Below are 20,745 nucleotides of genomic sequence, written 5' to 3' on the forward strand. Positions count from 1 at the left end.
AAATTCATTAGGTATAAAGTTGGAACGCTGATGAGACGTGCATTTAGTGAAGGTCCGGCATTAAGACTATCTAACAGCTATTAGTTGAATTAAAATTCCATCACTAATCCAATTCTTCATACATTTGCGCAACGACGTCTTTGTACCGTTGGTAGAGCTGCGGTCTACGTGATTCGAAGGTCGGTGTAAGTAGGCTGTTCTCAACAGAGAACATTTCTGAGGAAAGGTGAACTTTCTTTGCCTGTTATTCAGTATACACAGAATATATTTTACGACTGCGACCTGTTGTGAAATAGAAAAACTCACCAGTTCAAACGGAAACAACCCATTCTTTCCTCCAATGGCATTCATATCTTCTAAAATCAACTTGGCGGCAGTTTCATTACCACATATTTCTTCGAAGGAACCTTTGATGCCTCGAGCTGTGCACCACGAAATAACCGTCTCCACATCAGGGACAACGATAGCGACGAGGCTATAGACTTCAAGCTGTCGCCATGAACAAAAACCTGGAGACAAACTTGCATTAAACTCAATAAAGTCCATTCGATTGCTGCAGGAAACCGACCTGAGCGACAGGTGATGACTGAACTTATATCTGCTCAATCTTCTCAGGAGCGATATATTCCCCTTGTGAGAGTTTGAAGATGTGCTTGCTGCGGTCAAAGATTTTCAAAGATCCGTTCTAACGAAGGAAACTGTATTTAATTGGTAATTGATAACAGATCGACAGTGAGCGCCGAATCAAGTGCTCTACGCAGACGTGTGCACACAGGCGTGAATTTAAAACTAAAATAAATTATAACAAACATGTTTAACACAAATTACGTCGCGAAACTTGAAGTGTGACGTCACAGAGAGGTGACGTTGTTATATGATAAGGTGGTAGAACACGAAAATGGAAATCCTCTGCAAAAGACACTGATGTTAATGAAATTACCGTGCTGGGTGCAAATGAATGTCGTGAATACAACAAACAATATTAAGGTTTCTTAGGATTATAATTGAAACTTTTGGGTCAATATGACTGCATTGAAGAAAATGGTTTCCGATCGCTGTCTCCAACTGAATAAAAAAGATCTTTGACCGGGGATGTAATCGTCGTGCGGTCATCAGCAAAATATCCATTCCGTTCCACATATATATAACTATTTAAATGCTATACCTGTTGAACCGACTATGATTCCGAGGGTTCCAACCATTCCATATCGTATATGCCGACAATATCTAGTGCAAGTCGTGCCAAGGCCGATACTACGATTTACAGAAGTAAACTTTAGAAAAAAAGTTTGAAGTTATATTTGTTTAAAGCAATATTTAGAACATGTTTGACAAGAAGAGTTTTAAAACACCCGTTGTTATAGATGCAACATTATGCACACACAACGACATAGTTAGTTGACGTTCAAATACCTACCGTTTTTTAGTAGTTCTAGCGCTAGTTATTAATCATACCTATATTAAAATAAAATGCTAAGTTTTTTAGAAATTGACTTTCAGAAAGCGAGTAGCTCTAGTTGCGCGCAAAACCAGTAGTTTGTACAAATCAGACTTAATGACAATGACTGAAATGTCAGACAGTTGAAATTTGGAACGAACCGGAAGCCATTGACCGATATCTCCGGTGTGAAGCCAACCGTCTTCGTCGACAGCTTCCTTAGTTTTTTCTTCGTCCTTGAAGTATCCTTTAAACACGGGGGTGCCCTGCAAAAACGTTCTGCGATGAGCTCCCATCACATGGCCATTTACCGTAACTATCAGACCCGAAACTTCAAAAGAAATTTCGATGAATCGAATCTTACCTTCAAACAAACCTCTCCTTGATTGTCTTTTGCGAAATAGTTTTTCTCGGGGACATCCACAAGCTTCGCGAATGCACATGGCAAAATCGAGCCAACGTTTCCACCTGCATAGGCACCAGGCAGGGTGACAGTAAGCGCAGCGCCACACTCTGTTTGTCCATATCCTGATACAAATGAATGTCTCTGTTATAAAAAGTCAATCGCAATGATATCTTGTACACGTTAATTGCATGTATCGCGACGGATTTCAATGCAGTCACTGTGACAGTAAAACTAACCTTCAGTTAGTGGTATTCCCAGGGCACAACGCATGAAGCTAAGTACCGTTTGTGAAATGGGGGCTGCACCCGTTACGCATATCCGAATACGTCCTCCTAACATGTTTTGAACTTTCCTGTAACATAGAGGATTGTTATAGTTGAAATATCACCCTGAAACAGTGGGTCCCAAACTGTTATGACACACCGCCTCCTTGTCAAGCTGAACATCTCTTTATCGCCCCACTAAAAGCTGCGGGTCATCAGTAACAAATTTGTTCTACTTTTCCGAGAAACACAAGTAGGATTTAGCAACTTTTTACACTAACTCAAGTTGTTTTCCAGAGTACTTCCAGAGATTTTTGATGATCAAATCTTATCTTTACCTACTTAACATCATCAAGAGCAAACACAACTAACTTGAATACAATCTTATCCCAAATGGTATTCCTCGTCACAACCCCTTTCTTGAGGAGAGCAAGTTTCTTCTTCAATGCCAGATCAAGCACGAATTTTTTCATCTTGGACGCACTGACACCTGCATTAATCTGGAACAATCCGAGGCGAGTCAAGGGCTGGACGCCACACAAACACACGGTATCACGCACCTTGTCATAGAATTTATTCAGAAGTCGCGGGACAATCGGGAAGAAAGTAGGACGCAGCGTTTGCAGATCGTCAGTCAGGAGCTTGAGGTCTCCCTGATAGAATCCGATACTGGAAAATATAATTGGCCATAATATTTTGGATGATCGTACACCTCCTCCGCTCATAGTACTGCACACGACATATCACGACAGAAGACATAATTTGGATAGGTGTAACTGCCCTATCACTATACGTACCTCCACAACAGTTACAATTCGAATAATGATCGCACCTAATTGCCTGCAAACAATGACGGTCAGGAGCGGCGTGTCACTACAAATCGTATGTCTGTGTTGATCTACAGCAGTGGTTCCCAAACCTTTTTGAGCTACCACCCCCTGGACAACGAATAAAGTACTAACGCCCCCGACCGACATTTGGAGGTATTTAGTATAGGGTAGCAAGTAACAAAGTCGCAGTTTTCACAACATACATTTCATAAATTTAAGTCCCACCTCCCTCCCTGCATGAAAAACAGCGTCTGCACAATCTTTTCGAAGGAGTGAGCAAGAGGAAGGTAGGAATAATGAACATCGTTAGCACGAACATTACAGGCATCCTGAACGCGTTGCACATTGGACAAGTCAATAAGAGTACATTATCCACCTACCCGAACCCCAGTACAGTATATCCCCGAGGCGTTGGCAATTAGTGAGCCGTGCGTTTGCATGACACCTTTTGGATTGCCGGTGGTTCCGCTTGTGTAGCAGATGGTATGGAGGTCATCTGGATTCGGAGGCTGGAAAACAGGGTGGAATATAGTATAGTGAGAATATGTAAAAGAAATGAATATTATTGACCACTTACAATTGGTTTATTGATAAAATTACGGTTTTTTATTCACATTGAAACCGGCACTTTCCCAGGTTGTGATATCGATTACGAGTAATATTGCTCTACTATACAATATTTTCGGCTAAGCTTAACGTTGTAAAAGTTTGTAGCTTCTCGTAAATCACTATTGTAATTGAACAGAAATGTATTGCCCTCTGCTGGAGTAGCAACTCTTACTGACGACTTCGATCACCTCTGTGTTACAATCACTCTGTCTACATATAGGACACACTAAATTTAAAACAAACTTATTTAAAACATAGCCCTTCTTTAAAACATGCTTTTATTTGTTTTTGATTTTGCCATGACGTCACGAATCGTTGACTGTGACGTCTCATGGGACTATCAAAAATATAGGATAAATATGACTCCTTCGACGAAAAGGGCTTCCGGTCACTGTCATAAACAGACCAAAATACCTTCAACAAGGACTACATCGTTATGCAGCATTTTCACGGTCGGCGGTCATCACCATTGAAACACCCATCCTGTACCAACGATCCATATCTACTTGCTATAACTGTTGAACCGACGACGATCTAGATTCTAGAGTCTAGATTCTAGACCTAGAGGGTTCCAGTCACTCTATATCGTTTACGTCGACTATATTGGGTGCAAAGGGAAAGTATTTGAACAATTATGGTCTTTTTTATCGTTTTAAAACACCGTTTGTATATCAAATGCAGCTTTACCTAGAGAAAATTCTATGTACTTTTATATGATAGTTCCATATATACGATTACTATTATATTTTAATGCTGTATCATGTATATTATGCTATGTACAGTGCGTACCCAAACCGGTGGCTACTGTGTTTCAATAAAGACCCACGTCTTCTCTTCGACCGGTCCGTACCGGCTTATCACCGGTTTGATGAAATAAATGGAACGATCTATCGATACACCAAATACTGACCACAAATTCTTTTCTGTGAGATTTCCCCAGCTCTTCGATTTCGGCGAATGTAACAACATCAATGTTCCGCTCTGCCGCCTTTTCCTTCACTGAATCAGAAACCTCTTCTACGAGGATGACCTTCTTCACAAAAGTGTCCGAACACTTCAAAATGTTCAAGGCTTTCTCACACTTGTCGACAATCACATACTCTAATAATTCACCTGTAAAGCGAAATATCATTCACTAACAGTGGTGGTCAGCAACGCAGCACTCCTACATTTTCGGGACACCTAAAGTTTTGCCCGCACTTCTACTGCTTACTTACATTAGACTAATTTCACGACGTTTCAATGAAATATATGCAGGGTTGTAATTTTCTGATGACTCGACTTGACACGAGTCATTTTCTCAAAATACGGAAATTACCAGACTCGACTCGAGTCACTCTGTGTATTGACTCGACTTGGACTAGAATCATTGTGCATGACTCGAACTAAGTCATATGGCTCGAGACACAGGCGGCCAAGACCATATTTCGTTGTAATTTCGAAGAAAAACAAAGTAACCACCCTATTGGGATTTCGTCTATTGCTACTAGTACTTGAAAATGCGACCAGAAACTGCTAAAAGTGAGGAAAATTAGTATATTATAAACGCGAATCATTAAATATCACCAAACAGAGTTATAAAATGCGAGTTTAACAGGATCATAATTGAAAACTGGGCAGACAACACATTGACTTGGACTCGGACTCGAGTCATAATACGATGACTCGGACTCGACCCTATGCTCGATGACTTGGACTCAGACTTGACTCGGTGGTGATTTGAAAATGACTCGACTTGACTCGAGTCAAAACTATAAAAGTGAGATTGACTTGTGACTCGGAGCCTTGTGACTTGGTTACAACCCTGAATGTATGTCTTTGCCGTCCTATAGTCTCGAGTCATATCACTTGATTCGACGCGACTTTTCATACCTTCATTTTTCAACTTCCAATTGAAGTAGTTTTGACAGGTCTTGGGAAAGAGATCAGATATATTTTAGCCTGTACCATAGAAATGCTTGGACGTTACGATTTTTAAATAAAGTCATCTGGTTTGTACCACCATTTTCTCCTCCATGTTATCCGTGAATGCTGAGCGCCTACAGCGGTATAGCCGCGGATATCAGTTTTCAAGTATTTGGTCTGACCCGATCGGGGATTGAACCCACGACCTACCGATGAAGAAGCCTGGCGCATCACCATTGCGCTGTTCTGCCGGAAATTCGCTACAACTTGTTATTGAGTAGAAATTTACTTCTACATCGTAGTGCCGAAGCGGGCTACTTTGACCATTTCCGACTGATAACGCCGATCAAAACTAAATTTACACATAGTGCTGAAGGAATCGTGTACTAACATTGTTGAAGTATCCACTTTATGGCTTGCGGACCAAGCGTATCGTACAATGGCACAACAACCATCGAGTAGCCATTACACGCTTTCTCAGCTAACGTCCACTCGACACGATTTTGTGAGTAAATTCCGATTCGCTGATCTGTATTAGTCCGAGCTCCTTTTTCGACAAGGCCCGACCCAAAGTTTTGAGCGCGATCAAGAACCTGTATCACAAACAAAGAGGTATTTTGTATTTTCAAGAACTGCCAAGAAAATGATTCAATGTGCCTATTGCACTGATACCGATATTTGCCTGCTTACCTCTTGATATGAAAGCCACTTGTAAGGTTGTCCAGGTCCAGGCCGGTAACCAAGGCAGTGGCCATTATCTTAAGGCGGGAGCAAGATTATGGCACGGTTTTGTTCGCAGTCACATGCACTTTTACTCACTAGACGATTTGAGACCTTTCAGTAAAGCTTCATGCTGCGTCCGTACATCTTCGTACAAGGATTTTCCTGCAATTTCCGACATTATGTTCAGGAAATGCATACTCACCTATCTAATAGTCGCTATGAGAAGATTCCCGCAGGTCTCCAGACTTGAGAGATATTTGATCGAATATAGACGATTAGACCAATTTTCACGAACATCAAATTAGTACCAGATTAAAAAATCAAGCCTATTAGGCATATAGCAAAGCAAGCCGTAACAATTGAAGTTATACTTCACAGTTTTCATACTGAAGGTCATATCTTGTTTGTTGCCATTGTTACATAACTGTCATACGTTTCCAAATCCCAATTCGTATAATAATTCAATCAGTGCATGTTATTAGCTGTCATCCTCGCTCATAAACGATGGTATTTGAAACAATGGAAGGTGCAGACTTGAGACCAACATACAAGATTTGGAGCTCTTTTTAGTTTATGAGGAGCACCGAGCACGTCTCCGTATTTAAGGAATATAATTTGAGTCAGCATTATGTTAAAAATCATGCAGTGCATTTTGAATTTCAAAACGAACACTTGATATGTGGTGCCAAATATCAAAAAAATAATTTCCCCAATCATTTTGGTCTCGTGCACCCTCTAGTGGTCGTGCAATTTCACCGAACTTAATATGTAAGTGACGGCCGCTTATACCAGTCCACAAGCCTGCGGATAACCCCGAATGTTCACCGAACTACAAAATCAAAACTATATCACATTACACGTTGCTGTACAATACAAGTGAACAAAATGAACTGTGCAGCAGTGTTAAAGAAGCCACTGATAAAGCATGATTTTCAAACAAAACAAGAAAATTAGAAAGAAGATTTACTGCATATCAGTGAGACTTCTGTTATTTGGTGTGTCTTTTGACCTCCGGACTGAACCATTGAGACTGAATCGATGAACCCCGGTCAAGAACCAGGAGATTCAGTACCCTCACTAATCGCTAGATCAGACAATAGTCTGTACAATTGTACAGTAGGCCTACATGTCTGTTTTTCTGGCCAAATAAACTGTTGATATAATTCTAATACTCACGTCATAAATAACGCTCTGCTCTTCTACGTAGTCATCGTGGTCTTGATCCATCAGAAAAGCACTCCATTTATAATCCGAGCTTGGTTAATTTTCCGTAGCCTTTCCAGATAAACCACTGGACTCCAGATCATCATGCGTTTTCTGCTCAATGGCAGCCGGATCTGCAACTTCGCAGACGTCACTTTGCTCCATAATAAATCGAAACAATACTCGGATAACACGTTATAAAGATTGGCCTACAAGGCACTGGAACGGACTGAAAACGAAAATAAGGAATTTCTGAAAGTTTGTCAGAGCTCAGCAACCCTGGCGTAACTGCATGACTCTTAGCGAAAAGGGCGTGTATTTTCACCCAATGGGCCGACAAGAATGGTAGACACGAAAATAGAACTAAACTCAGAATTATATCGCGGTCATAAATTCCACGTGCCAAATGTACCGATGCTCTCCAATTTGGATATCGATATGCACCGTAAGATAATGAAAAAGCATTACTTCGGGACCAGGGTCATCCTCCAATCATTCTACTCTTCGCAGCAGAAATGTTACCTTCCCTGAACTACGAGTCGGCGCCAAAAGCGCTACGTGGCAAATTTCTGCTCATTACCATTAGCCCAAATTATGGAAATAAATTTCTATAGTAATTAGGTCTAGGCCAGTGGTTTTCAGCCGGGGGTTCGCGAAGCATCTATATTTACAAAATGATTGATAACCGAATCTTTATTTTATTTTAAAAATAGAGAAGTTGCAAGGCAGTTTCGCTTCATTACTGCTACGATTTCATGGCTCACATCAACCGCAGGGCCGTGTGAGATGAAATATCCTACTTTGCAAACTTATTTTAATTCCCAAATTACCAATAGCCTACTGATACAAACATATAACTGCTCAGAGATGTTTTGTTGGGGTTTGTGGAACAAATAAAATAGAAAGAATACTAAGGTTTATCAGCGTGATTCAAATATCTGCAAAAATCCATTTTTCCTGTGATATACATAACCACTAGGGATGGTGTGAACGCGAGGTTTAAAGGTTCCCGTTCACCAACGAACCTTGGTAGGTTCTGCACTGTGAACTTAAATGTATATTAATATATGCTATGACTTCACTGAAATGTAGGGTTGAAATTAGCAATATAACGTCATGAGGTTCACGTTCTACATAATTTTACTAACCTCAATATAACGACTCATAGTCAAGTATAATTTTCAATAAGTCCAATAATACTCAGCGTATAATCCCCCGCAAACTTATGCTGGAATGTATGAAGAGCTGTCACATAACGACATATTAGTATGTACTAGTAACGTTATGCATTTCATTTCAATATATAGAGCTCGCCAATCTGCGTCTATTAACGCTAAAATTTTCGATAGATAATTTATAGTAGGGAATGTGCTTGTGCATATGCAATTGTGCAGGCTTTCGAATTAGCTGGATGGTGAGGTCCATTGGTAGGCTAGCTGAGTGTTTTAATGCTACTCCACACGTAATCTCAAGTTTGAAATGCGGCTCTGATATTCAAAAAGGTTGGGAACCACTGGTCAACACCAAGTCCGTGCCCTTTCAAATTCTAAGAGGACTGAATTTCAAAGCCGAAGTCTTGTCTGCTATAGGCGATCAGGCTGTAGTTTACTCGTGTCACTGGCTAATCACACGGTCTCCTCGCCACTGCCTAGCTGTAAACAATTATGCATCTGATTTCCTATTACTTCAACCGAATGCTTTTAAAGACCGATCAATAAACTCGACTATGCGTATGGCTTCGCATGAATTACCATGATACCGATACGCCAGCTTGCGTCAAACTGCCATCTCGTTGACAAAATTCTACAAGAGACGGAGTCCGAGACATCACAGAACGCAAACGTTACCGTTTTATAAACATGACTTTTAACGACACCGGTGCGAGGTACATCAACGTTTAATGACGGAGTTTATTTACGGTACTGCAATGGATCGGTCGCCTTTAATTATTACAACAAAGGACGCGAACACACACACAATACCTCCTTGGTTTGATTGATACAATGACTTGTGATGTAGATTTATACTATTCGTTACATCTTTTCACGCAATACGGATCGCTGTCTCATTTTAGCTGCCGTGGAAAGTGATCTTTTCTATCCACTGCCATCTGTAATAGTTATGCGATTAACTTCGACAGGGTTGCAATAATTTAGTTTACCGACTATCTTTGCAATTCTCGAATTCTTCAGCTGTAACAAAACGTTTCGCTTCGAACTTACATGCTAACGCAAGCTACCCAGCAATCAGGAATGTGGGTGGATATAAGTTTGTAATATGAATCCAGAGGAGTTCAAAATGTGGATTCGATCACTGGATTGTCAATCCAAGATTTCAGGGTATTGGTTGCCGGCGCGACAGCAACTTTGTTTTTGCAATTACATGTACACAAACTCAGTATGGGACTCTACGTATTACATTTGTCCGATGTAGACCCCTGCATAACTTGGAGGTACCGTATTTGCCCTATAATAGAACGAACTATTATATTGGATTGGTAAATTGGCAATTACCAGCAGGCAATTTTCGACATAACTTTCTGAATGTTGAACGGCGGTTCCAAGGCCGTAACGACATGGATACCACTCTATCTTGATCTCAAATAGGCCTACACTGACAGTAAGCTACTGCCAGAGAGCCCTCCCTATATGGTTCGCGAGCCATAGCCTCCCGGCCTCTGATATAAGACATTGTCATAGTAGACATTATTGAAAGTGCGCTTGGTGCAACTCGGACGATGTCACTCATAAAATTATGTGACTGGGCATTTCCCATCGCTTGAATTGTACTTCATGACAAGCTCACTGTATGTGGTCACTGGTCACATTGTCCCAGTAAAAGCGCCGCATTAGCACCCAATAGTGTAGGGCAGGGGTTGGCAATTATTTTACTCTGTGAGACAAATGAGAAACGGAAAATACGTTGGCGGACTGAGTCAAAAATTTTAGCTGTGTTCTCAAGTGTACTGGTTTTATTTCTAAACTGAAAGCAGTGAATTACGATTCTTCCTACTAAATGTTGGTATTAGGGAATGAAAAAGTGACGGTTAATTACCAAAAAATAATATTTATTTGCCGTCATATTTCAAAACAAAGGTAATCATGATACATTTTGCACTCTCTTTAAACCCTTATGCGTGTTTTTCTATCAAGACATGAAAATATCTGCTTCCGATCAGTGTGCATTGTGGAGATTGGTGAAATAGCCTTGCTGTTGAGCGACGCTTACAGTTCTTCTGAATTTCGCCCGCCCTTGACCGAGTGCATGACGCATGTCTTCATGCTTTTCTCCTAAGACCGACTTAAATTATACTCCTTGAACACGGCGATCTGCTCGGCATTAACTACTAAAAAGACGGGTTCACCCCTTACTCCAGTAAACAACAATTTTGTCCTCCAAACCATCTTTGAATTTCGGCTTTTCTTACATGCCCGTTCATCCTTTATAGGTGAGGATGATGTTTGACTTGTTTTATGAAGTAGGGATTTGGAAACGTGTCCCGTAACAATTTGAAGCACAGAGACGGTGTGGGTATAGCCTAATGTGACATGGCAATAACGAAGGTTTCGTGACTTCTTGTAACTTCAATTGTTATGGCATAATTTTCTTCGCCAACTTCATTTTTTATCTGGATTACGCTTACACATGGGAGGTACGTGGGCTGGGTAATCGCAGCATGTTAATGAACCGTCTTGAAAGTAAACAAGTTTTCGGTTCAGTTTATACAGCCTATGGTTTTAGTTCGCGCAGCAAGATTAAAAAGTAGGTTTTATGTTTAGAATTCCCAGCAACTTTTCGCAGGCCGCTCAGAATAGCTCCGCGGGCCGCAGTTGGCCCAGGCATGGCGGAGGGCATGGCTGGTCCACTATTTTTAGCAAACGTTCAGTTACTAAACTTTGAAATTTGCCGAGTTCCGTTCTATCTCTCATGAAAAAAATTACAGTCATACAGATGCAATACGTTATGACTATATAAAAAAAATCCGGCCAATCGGTATTAGCAAAAGCAGTAAACGAAGTGCATTTATGGTTCAGTAAGTCACGGCTAGTAGGTGAATTAGCATTTTTTAGCATTTTTTTTAAATCAACGATAATTGACTTGGATTTTACCAAAATATTCTGTGACAGATAAGGTCCGGATTACACACCAAAAAGGTTTGCATTCGGACCGCGGACCGCCAGTTGTGTTTCTCTCTAGATATCGGCCAATATAGTATGAACAGTAAAGCTAGTTGGTAAAGGGACTTTGCATACTTTACCCGCAAAGTCACACAGAACACGAGGGTATTCAATATTTTCATGCAATCTATAGGGCTATACGCTCTGCCCACGACGAAAATAGCAATTTGCACACTCCAAATCGGTCGGAATGTTGATACTTGAGATAAGGCAGTCATCAATCGTAATACGCGGCGCCAGCAGCATTTTACTCATTGCAAAAAGCAGTTCGCCAGCCACATCTTTCGGGGACAACGTATAATATATCTAAACCGTGAATGCACGTATTAATTTCGAATTGCGGCATTTTAACGCCGTAGTCGTCAGCGTGAAGCAGCACGACTACGCGCGCTTATACTCTATATAGTCTATACATAATGCCGATGTTCTGTCACGAAACATGAGCGGTATGATTGGCTTGCCATGACATCTTGCCAATTATTGCACGAATTGGACGTAATGCCGAAGTCAATGCTGACAAGGCCAATCCCATACCATGATATGCGTCGTAAGCATTATTATCATTATTATCGAAATTGCAGAACATCCCAATATATCTATCTCTATCTCCTGGCGAAACTGTAATAACATTCAATGCGTTTACTTCACCCTGTGGAAAAACTATTCAGGTCACTAGCTATCGTTATACCGATGATATAACGTAAACATAATTCAACTGCGGTGACCTGTCCTGAGAATAGTATTCGGTATTTAGGCAACAATGAGCAATAAGCATTTACAAAGCTGTCATCATTAGTATCAGAATATTCCTGGCTCAACGACGTGCTACGTTTTTATTTTTTTTATCATCATGCGCATTTAGACTATTTCTACTCACAACTTTAAAACAGTAATTGCGGAGCTATCGTAACTACTACTTTTGAATTTTCAAAATTATTACACAGTCCAAGCATACATTATGATAATTTGCAAATAATCATCCATGTATTCACAGTTCACACTGTAGACAGATAACCTACATCGTTTTAGCGGTACATATATGCAATACATATTGCTCTAAAGACTAACAGTTTATACTCAAACTCGCCGTACGCATCTTCTATAATACATCTTGGTGTTGTTCTGAAATGCACGTTTTCATATTGAAATGAGCCCGAAAATTTTCTGCAGACACTCGTCAAGAGTAATCGTCGGCATCTCGTAGTGAATTGTAAAGAACATTGTATATCAACAATCGTATCACAAAACATGGCAATGGCTTGAAATTTCAAATAATCTGTACTAGTTGCGGACAATTACACCATATGACGACTGCCAGTCGAAAATATTCGGGTTCATTCCAATATGAATATACTATTCAATAATATATTGAAGTTCTGTATCTCCAAGAAGCTCTTCAAAGACATATTTTGGAAGCAGTACTTCTATTTGCACATTCGAAAACTAAAATCTTTCACTGATCATATCAACTATATCTTGCTAACTAACACGTTCCTATGGAACTCGCAAGGAAATATAAATATCCAGATATCCCAGGAATTCCGTAGCGTTGCTGCCCGTCGGCAGTATGCAATCTTGCGAACCGTAAACATGATCTCTTCCTCGCTCATCCATTCGGAACATTAGTGATTTACCATGTGTGAGAGATCTTGGAATGTGAGTAATGCGACTTGGATTGAGTACCACTACCACATCGGTGTTAATCCGATATGCTGTATGCGATAAAAATCACTCGAATAAGAACTTATTATTAAACTTACGCTTCGTTATATTGAAATATATTCACCGGAATCTTCTTGCATCACCAACCTCAATATTGAATAATATTCAATACTATACTATCCAATTGTAGATCAAAGATCTGTACCTCCAAGAGGCTCTTCAATATCTATATTTGTATAACAATAGTAAATATGACTTTACTTTCGGGTGCAATGTTGAGCTGCAAATTCCTTTGTTAATCCGTTGCACTTTTTGTAAATGGGGTAATGACGTAACTCCCCTGACAATAGGCACGAAAACTGATCGAACTCTTCGGACGCACAACATGTGGGGTCGGCGGGGTATTTTATTCTCCTTAATTGATCAATCAGCAGTCACCACTGTGCAACACCTGTCCACTTTTAGCGCGTGAGCCGAATTCACATACTTGACGCTGAACACTAACTCGACTATCGATTGGGTACGGTTTAAAATTTAGATAACTCCTCCACATTTTGAATGTATGTATCTGATATATAGGCATGTACTGTACATGCTTTTCATATTACAAGTAAATCTACTATCCAATAACGACGGGTAAATATGTAGTTGCATTCGCATAACATATAATCGGAGGTTATCGCTAAGTTTTATGCAGCAAATTCAGCAGTTGGTCGTGGCGATTTTTCATGTTGAAATTGTTGTCCTTCACGAGCCAAATGTGGTCACATTGCGAAAAAAGGGTGATGCGGTGATTTGCCTGAAACATAATTATTGAAGAACAATTTGTAATCTAAATATGATTTCCTTGCGGAAACTAGAATCCATGCAAAGCGTGTGGTAAACTGCATGGTAGGTGAGCCTATATCAAGAATTGGTAGCCTACTATACGTACGCTGTCGCCCTTGACACGCAAACAACAAACAATCAACCGCTTGCATGGTAATGACTTTTATGTGACTTCATTGCCGACTAACATGTGACTCAAAATCGCAACTCCGACTGCAACTTGTCGAGCTATTTGAACAGAATAGGCTATCTGCAAGGTAGCAGAATAGCAAGATTATTGTCAAGGCAGATAAGAAAGATCCATTCATTCGATTGTTCGACGACAGGAAGTGAGCTGATAGCTCCCGAGAAAATGCCTTCATGAACTGTAATTCGCTTTATCATTGCGATTTCTAGATTTTTCGCAGGCCCTAGTGCTAACCAAGTGGTTCTAAACCTTGACCCTGTGGAACACTTGCGCTGGTCTGCAAGCCTTCGCGGAACTCCAAATTCGCGACCAGTCATTAAAACAGAAATCTATACCACAATACGCACAACTACGTCTAATACAATACTATAGATAACCGGTGCACAAAATGAACTATGTGGTAACTATGGCTGTTAGAGAGCACAGTGTTGTTCTGACGTAAAGTATTAAAGTCTGTGGCCTATTTTGTCTCTATATGCTCTTCTTGCGGCCCGCGTACTCTAAGAAATTTGAAAAGTGGCTCGCGACCCGTTTCAAGTAGGCGACCCCTGTTTTAGATATGATTTACACCAGTGGTTCTCAACCTTTTTCACCTCGCGGACCGGTAAAATTTCAGAATATATTTGGCGGACAGGTGGACCTTTAATAAATTGAAATCAACCCAAAATATAATGTATGCAGCCGTTTTTCTGCAAGTATGGTACTAGAGCAGGGTTGGCCAACCGTTTTTCTTTTCACAGCCGCATTTCGAATACCTATATGGCCTACGGACGTTTCTGGTGAATTCCGGGCTAATCTGATTTTTCATATCGTCTTACTATACGCACCGAAATCGCCACATTAGTGATCATGTCATGACTAAGTACTGGGGATGTAATGGTCGCGCAAAGTGCGATAAATTTTTCCGATTCACGGATGAATTTCGCCATTAATATTCGTAGTTTCTCATATTAATATCAAATATCCTTTCTTAGCCAGTGCGATCAGATTCATCGGTAAACTTGATGGTGAGAGTGTTTTCGAAAATTTAGGGCAAGTTATAAATGATGATGCATCTTCGGGTGGGCCAATTGTTATTATATAGTCACTTTGTGGCGTGCTGATTTTTCTTGACCACCCATCAGGATTGTCGGTATAGTGGAAAGATATTGGAATCTCCCAAACGTACCAGAAACAATTTTTTTTCGTGAGGAGTGCACGATTCCAAGTTGGTATTTCTATATGCGGTGCATCATTTTCCCTCGCTGTTCGCGTCTGTATTGTGGGGCTTACAAGATTACAAAGGGCGCTACGGCTATATTAAAATCAAAAAATGAAGTCTCATTGAATCTCGCCTAGCGCGGAGAAAAGTTCAAGAATGAGGGCCATTCCAAACCTGGACAACAAAAGTTGAAACCACCACATTCCCGAATCTTTTGAAATTTCTCACTGATTTACACAATGAACAAAAACATGATAATAAATATTTCCTGCAAATCAGCGGGATTTCTGCTGTTCCCTTTCAGATGATGCGAGGCTTCATCTTGGAAGGCGAGGCGGTCAAGTGCCGAAGTAGGCTACTTTTACTTTTTCAGAGTAATAGAGTAGGTTTCACATACTTGCACCAATTACTCAAGTGGTTATAATTTAAACAATTTGTAGTTGTAGGCAAAACTATGCCTAGAATACTCCTTTGCGTACTTAGAAATCGTTATACTTGTACTTGAGTGCCAACAATACCTTTAACTACGTCTGCCTCCAAGCAGGTGGTTCCCAACCTTTTTCGGTGTCAGAGCCAAATTTAGAATTTCAGAGTACGGTCGGGGCCGCACGAATACCAGGGCAATGAAACGGACCCAAAATAGTCATCAAAATATGAAAATTGGCATTGATCCGATCGATAGCTCGACGCCATTGGCCATTGTTATGGTGATTGTGTGGCCGCGGTCCCTTTGTTCAGAACAATCGACCTTTGGTGGCTATTTCGGACTAGTTTTATTGACCTGGCGAGATTTCAATTCGTATTTTTGGAATCAGTGCAACACTACCTTTGAAGACAGGACCTATCAAATTATTCGGGTGCTTGGATCGCGAGCTATAGGATTATATGTAGGGTTGTAACCAAGTCACAACTCACAAGGCTCCGAGTCACAAGTCAATCTCACTTCTATAGTTCAGCCTCGAGTAAAGTCGAGTCATTTTCAATTCACCACGGAGTCAAGTCCGAGTCCAAGTCATCGAGCAGAGGGTCGAGTCCGATAGTCATGGTATTATTACCCGTGCGTGGGGCCGCGGTTGGGAATCACGGCTCCAAGCTATCGCATATTAGATCGCATATTACAATTCTCTGACTATTACCGAGCTATGACGTCACGAGAATTGCCAATACATTTTTACCTCTAATGGCCGATACCCGATACCGATATTTCTTTCAAAGTGCGGAAGACTTGATATTATCGGCGAACCCTAATAATAATAAAGGGTATAGTGTTTTAATTGCGCGCACAGGGATTGACGTGGTCGTAATCAAAAATTTCTCCCCTAAATTTTTCCGGGTTACGCCCTTACTCAATACATACATTTCAGCGTGGGCTAATGCTTGACATTCGAACGTATGAAAAGCCTATCATGTGGTTCACATGCTCACTCAAAGTCGAAAGATTGCTTCTTCCTTTCATAAGCATAGAGATTCACATAGTTGCGAAAGAATGCTTTTTGCTGTGAATAGGTTTCATCAAAAGAGCCACTTCGAAACACAATCGACTTGCACGTCGAGGTTTCTAAAGTGAGGAGTCAGCAATATTTGCCAGTTGTTCTGTAGGAATAATAGAACAGAGCAGCAGAGAGGAAGGATTCATTCATTTCGTTATTATTCAACACTATAGGAACTAGGAAGTGAGCTGATAGTGCTTCAAAGAAAATACGTTTGTGAACTGTGATTCGCTTTGTCAAAGTGATTTTGAAAATAGGACATAAATGTTGACGCCCGCTTTCGATATCACAGACCACACGAGATTGCTATTGCATGAGGATATGAGTGTACACTGTACAGTGTAGACCCACGTACAGTGATAAGTCTAGTAGCTGAAAACTCTTCAATTTGACGGCGGTTACAGCCGGGATATTGTTAATATCCCTGGGTAATAGTCTATTTGTTGGAGGTAAACCTGGATTAGCGTTAATCGCGCCTTACTATTTAGTATTGATCATTATTTTATTTTAGCGTCGCTGCTGAATTTACGACAAAGCGACATCTCATACTTTATGAAAATGTTGCCGAAAATTTGGAGTCTTTTTCTGTTTGGACACATGATCAACCCCCTTTTGTTAGGTACGAAGAATTGGCGTTTGAATTTGAATCATAGTTGGAAACTTCTCATTTATAGCGAAAATTTGTTCGAAAAGTTACGTCAATGGTAAATGGATCACGGAGGGAGATTGCGGGGTCGGTATGCAAATAGTCTTACGTCACTATTCAAAGATTATATTATGTGTATGTTCTACGAAGGATACAGAAAGTATGTCGCGGATCATGAAAGAAATTCAACTGAAATCAGAAGATGAGAAGAAAGGGACTGTAAGTAGAATCTGTGTCTAATAGAAACTATGTCTTATACAGTAAATTACACCAAACAGAAGGATCAACCCGATGTAGCACACAAGAAACGGATTCCAGATAAGAAATGGACTGTGAGTAGAATTTAACTTTTTTCAAAGATCGAGTGTTCGCAAGCTCTTTTTTAAGTTCAAGGGTTCAAAAATCGATAACTTCGAATTCAGAGAACAGAATTAGTGATATCGCCTATACTTTGATTGTTTGCCGAAATCCGTTGCAGGTTTTCCAGCGAAGAAAATACGGAAACGTGGATTTTTCTCGGGGTTGGGACGATTACGTGAAAGGATTCGGGAATCGTGATGGAGATTTCTGGCTCGGTAAGACTTTTTAAATTCTTGGACAGGCTATATCTCTTGAATTCCACCCAGTGAAGTTTTGTGGTATATTATTGATCTGCTTTATTCCAGGTCTCGAAACATTGCATCAATTGACGAAGGGAGCGAACATGGAGTTGAAAATCGAAATGAGAAAAGGAAATTATTGGATTGCTAAATACAGGTGAATATATCAATCGTGTATATTGAGGTGCATTCAATACTTCGAACTTCATAACCATTGTCCTTTTACAGCAACTTCCGCATCGGCCCCGGATCCGACTTCTACAGACTACACGCATCCGGATACTCCGGGAATACGACCAGAGATGCTCTCTCAGATCACAACAATTATCAATTCTCAACGAAGGACGCAGATCACGATACTTGGTGGAATGGGAATTGCGCTTCTAACCAAGAAGGAGGCTGGTGGTATCGTAACTGCGGCTACACGAATCTGAATGGAAACTTCACACTTTATTGGGACATCTCCAGCCTGCGCTTCTCGGAGATGAAGTTTCGCAAAAGATTGTGAAAAGAAGGGAGATGTGAGTGTGTCGTCACACCCATACTCCCTACCACGCTTTGTGACGTCACGCACGCTCACGTCATGTCCACACTTGTAAATATTGCTCTTTTGTGACCCTCACAATAAAGTGCGAACTGTCCGTTTTTATATTTTACATTTTTAGTAATCAGCTTAGCTGAATAATCCGCGAATGGCGATAATTTTTTGACTTTTCCAAAACAAAATCGTCGAAATTGCTAAAGTAGACAGTAGCAACTAGCAAGTATGTTTTTCCTACTTGCAATGCTTAGTGGTTCTGATTTTAGACTACTTCACATTTTGATCATTTTAAAAAATTGTCAAAATTGTTTGTAAAATCCATTATTTTGCAAGCATTGTTTTGGCCCCACATAAAAGTTGCGCACCGTCTTTGAATTTCTCATTTTACATTTTACACCTTTTAAGACTACATCATACTCGACCAATCTAATTTTTGCGGATATATTATTTTCGAAGTGGTCTGGTGCACAAGACCATAGTAGTCAAGCACCATTAAGTCTACATAAAACAAAAACAACTACATTATACTGTTGCAATCGGACATGAGGTGATAACTTCATAAATGAAATCGATTACGATTACGATTACGATTACTATTACTATTGATGCACACACTGAAAATAATATAGGTGGATTTAGGGGCTGGAACTGGGGTGGAAATGATGTTTTCATCTAAATTTTTTTTTTTTTTTTAATAATTAATTTTACTTAAGAAGGTGTAATCTCATTTCCACTGTAAAACTTCAACGTTAAACGTGGATCCACCCCTATAGGTAACGCTCACCACAAATGCTAGTATTGACCCAGACAGCCCTATATATAACTGTGGAACGCACATTGATAGCTAAGTGGCATATACTCCATAATAACGCAATGACTTACATGTAACCTGATCACAGTTATATAATTAGAATTTATGCTATGACGGTTGTCTGGGTTTAGTAGGCTCGACTGCCTATCCAACGCATGTACCATACATACATATTGTGATGGTATGCATCAAGGTATGGTGAATACTTGATCTGGGTGAAGGTATACGCATTGGTATTTTTCATGGGAACAAAACACGGGTTGTGAAATGTTTATTTGAATATTGTTCGTTGGTTTATCGATTCAGAGTGAATATCCGGATCCGGCTACACACTTTCTCATGGTTTTCTGAATTCAAACTGAATGACACGATATGTATTGACCAATAAAGAGTGACACAATATAGTAAACAGGTGCGAGTAAGAAAACTCACAAGCATACAACCAGGAATTGTTAGCACGATGACGAACATAATTTCTTCCGTGTTCCAAAGATCGTCACCGCTATCCATGTACCAACCGGTTACCAGAGTCGAGGAGGTGTTTAATTCTGACATATAGATTTTGGAAAATCCAAAGCATGAATCCGAACATCACACACATATCGAAACCCACATTATTCGCCAATTACGAAAACATACATGTCGATGTACAACAGTGCATTGTTATTGCATGTGGATAACGAATTATTTTGATGGGATGCACCAGGACAAGTAAATATGCGAGTGCGCAAATGCAGTAGGGGTCTCAATTTCCCGTGGCCACTTACAGGCCACAGTGAATTTCATGGCCAGCCATACGAATTCATCGTGGCCGGCCACGAGTACATGGCCAGTTCGTGATTTTGCCACATCTAGTTGGATCAAAATCCGCCCTGTGCATCCAGTTTGACTATGGTCCAGTAGATCTTCTTTTGCACTACGAACTTGCTGGCGGCTAGGTTTGTAGACTACTTCCACTAATATTGCACGTACTTAAGTTAGATTACCACTTTATTGGGTAGTTCGGGGATGGGTTCAAAATTACCACGGCTTTACACATGTTTATCTTCTGTGTTCGCTGTAGAAATGGATTTAATTTCCTCTGATTATTGAAAAATTGCTCTGGGGCGGTGTGTTGTAAACTAACACCTAAACACATGTGCTCCTTGAACTTCCTAGATAGTTGATGGAGTAATGTTAAAGCGTACATCTTATTGCTCGGTCAGACAAACCACTCTACATTAAA

At 40.3% G+C, this 20,745-nt stretch overlaps 2 protein-coding genes across 3 annotated transcripts; one reads left to right on the plus strand and one right to left on the minus strand.

The window, feature by feature from the left end:
• Window positions 1-348: 348 nt before the first annotated feature.
• LOC145448714 (long-chain-fatty-acid--CoA ligase 6-like) lies at window positions 349-6,352 on the minus strand. The gene is made up of 12 exons (XM_080327178.1): window positions 6,271-6,352; window positions 6,142-6,209; window positions 5,843-6,044; window positions 4,457-4,659; window positions 3,318-3,446; window positions 3,163-3,266; window positions 2,480-2,776; window positions 2,081-2,196; window positions 1,803-1,966; window positions 1,600-1,704; window positions 569-685; window positions 349-509 (listed from the first exon to the last, which is right to left on the minus strand). Exons 1-11 carry the CDS (start codon window positions 6,350-6,352, stop codon window positions 593-595), a joined length of 1,563 nt encoding a protein of 520 aa, XP_080183304.1. The 3' UTR covers window positions 349-509; window positions 569-592.
• Window positions 6,353-6,692: 340 nt separating this feature from the next.
• LOC145449013 (ficolin-1-A-like) lies at window positions 6,693-19,929 on the plus strand. 2 transcript variants are annotated; one of them, XM_080327476.1, is made up of 8 exons: window positions 6,693-17,372; window positions 17,435-17,542; window positions 17,598-17,656; window positions 17,720-17,788; window positions 17,848-17,901; window positions 18,048-18,144; window positions 18,235-18,325; window positions 18,397-19,929. In XM_080327476.1, the coding sequence occupies exons 2-8, from the start codon at window positions 17,476-17,478 to the stop codon at window positions 18,674-18,676; spliced, it is 717 nt and encodes a 238-aa protein (XP_080183602.1). In that variant the 5' UTR covers window positions 6,693-17,372; window positions 17,435-17,475; the 3' UTR covers window positions 18,677-19,929. The 2 variants fall into 2 exon arrangements, with proteins under 2 accessions (XP_080183602.1, XP_080183601.1); XM_080327475.1 differs by having other exon boundaries at window positions 6,693-17,542.
• Window positions 19,930-20,745: the final 816 nt, after the last annotated feature.

The sequence above is a fragment of the Botryllus schlosseri genome, chromosome 10 (genome assembly GCF_051294905.1).
Source record: "Botryllus schlosseri isolate E-star chromosome 10, Bs_hap1, whole genome shotgun sequence".
Taxonomy (NCBI): domain Eukaryota; kingdom Metazoa; phylum Chordata; class Ascidiacea; order Stolidobranchia; family Styelidae; genus Botryllus; species Botryllus schlosseri.

Coding starts and splice junctions, on each gene's coding strand:
- LOC145449013 (XM_080327475.1), top strand. CDS start 17,476: ATGAAAATGTTGCCGAAAATTTGGAGTCTTTTTCTGTTTGGACACATG. Junction 17,657..17,719: donor TCACGGAGGGAGATTGCGGG/GTCGGTATGCAA, acceptor TGTTCTACGAAG/GATACAGAAAGTATGTCGCG. Junction 17,789..17,847: donor AAGATGAGAAGAAAGGGACT/GTAAGTAGAATC, acceptor TACACCAAACAG/AAGGATCAACCCGATGTAGC.
- LOC145448714 (XM_080327178.1), bottom strand. CDS start 6,352: ATGTCGGAAATTGCAGGAAAATCCTTGTACGAAGATGTACGGACGCAG. Junction 3,267..3,317: donor TATACTGTACTGGGGTTCGG/GTAGGTGGATAA, acceptor CAACGCGTTCAG/GATGCCTGTAATGTTCGTGC. Junction 2,197..2,479: donor TGGGATAAGATTGTATTCAA/GTTAGTTGTGTT, acceptor TCTATGTTACAG/GAAAGTTCAAAACATGTTAG.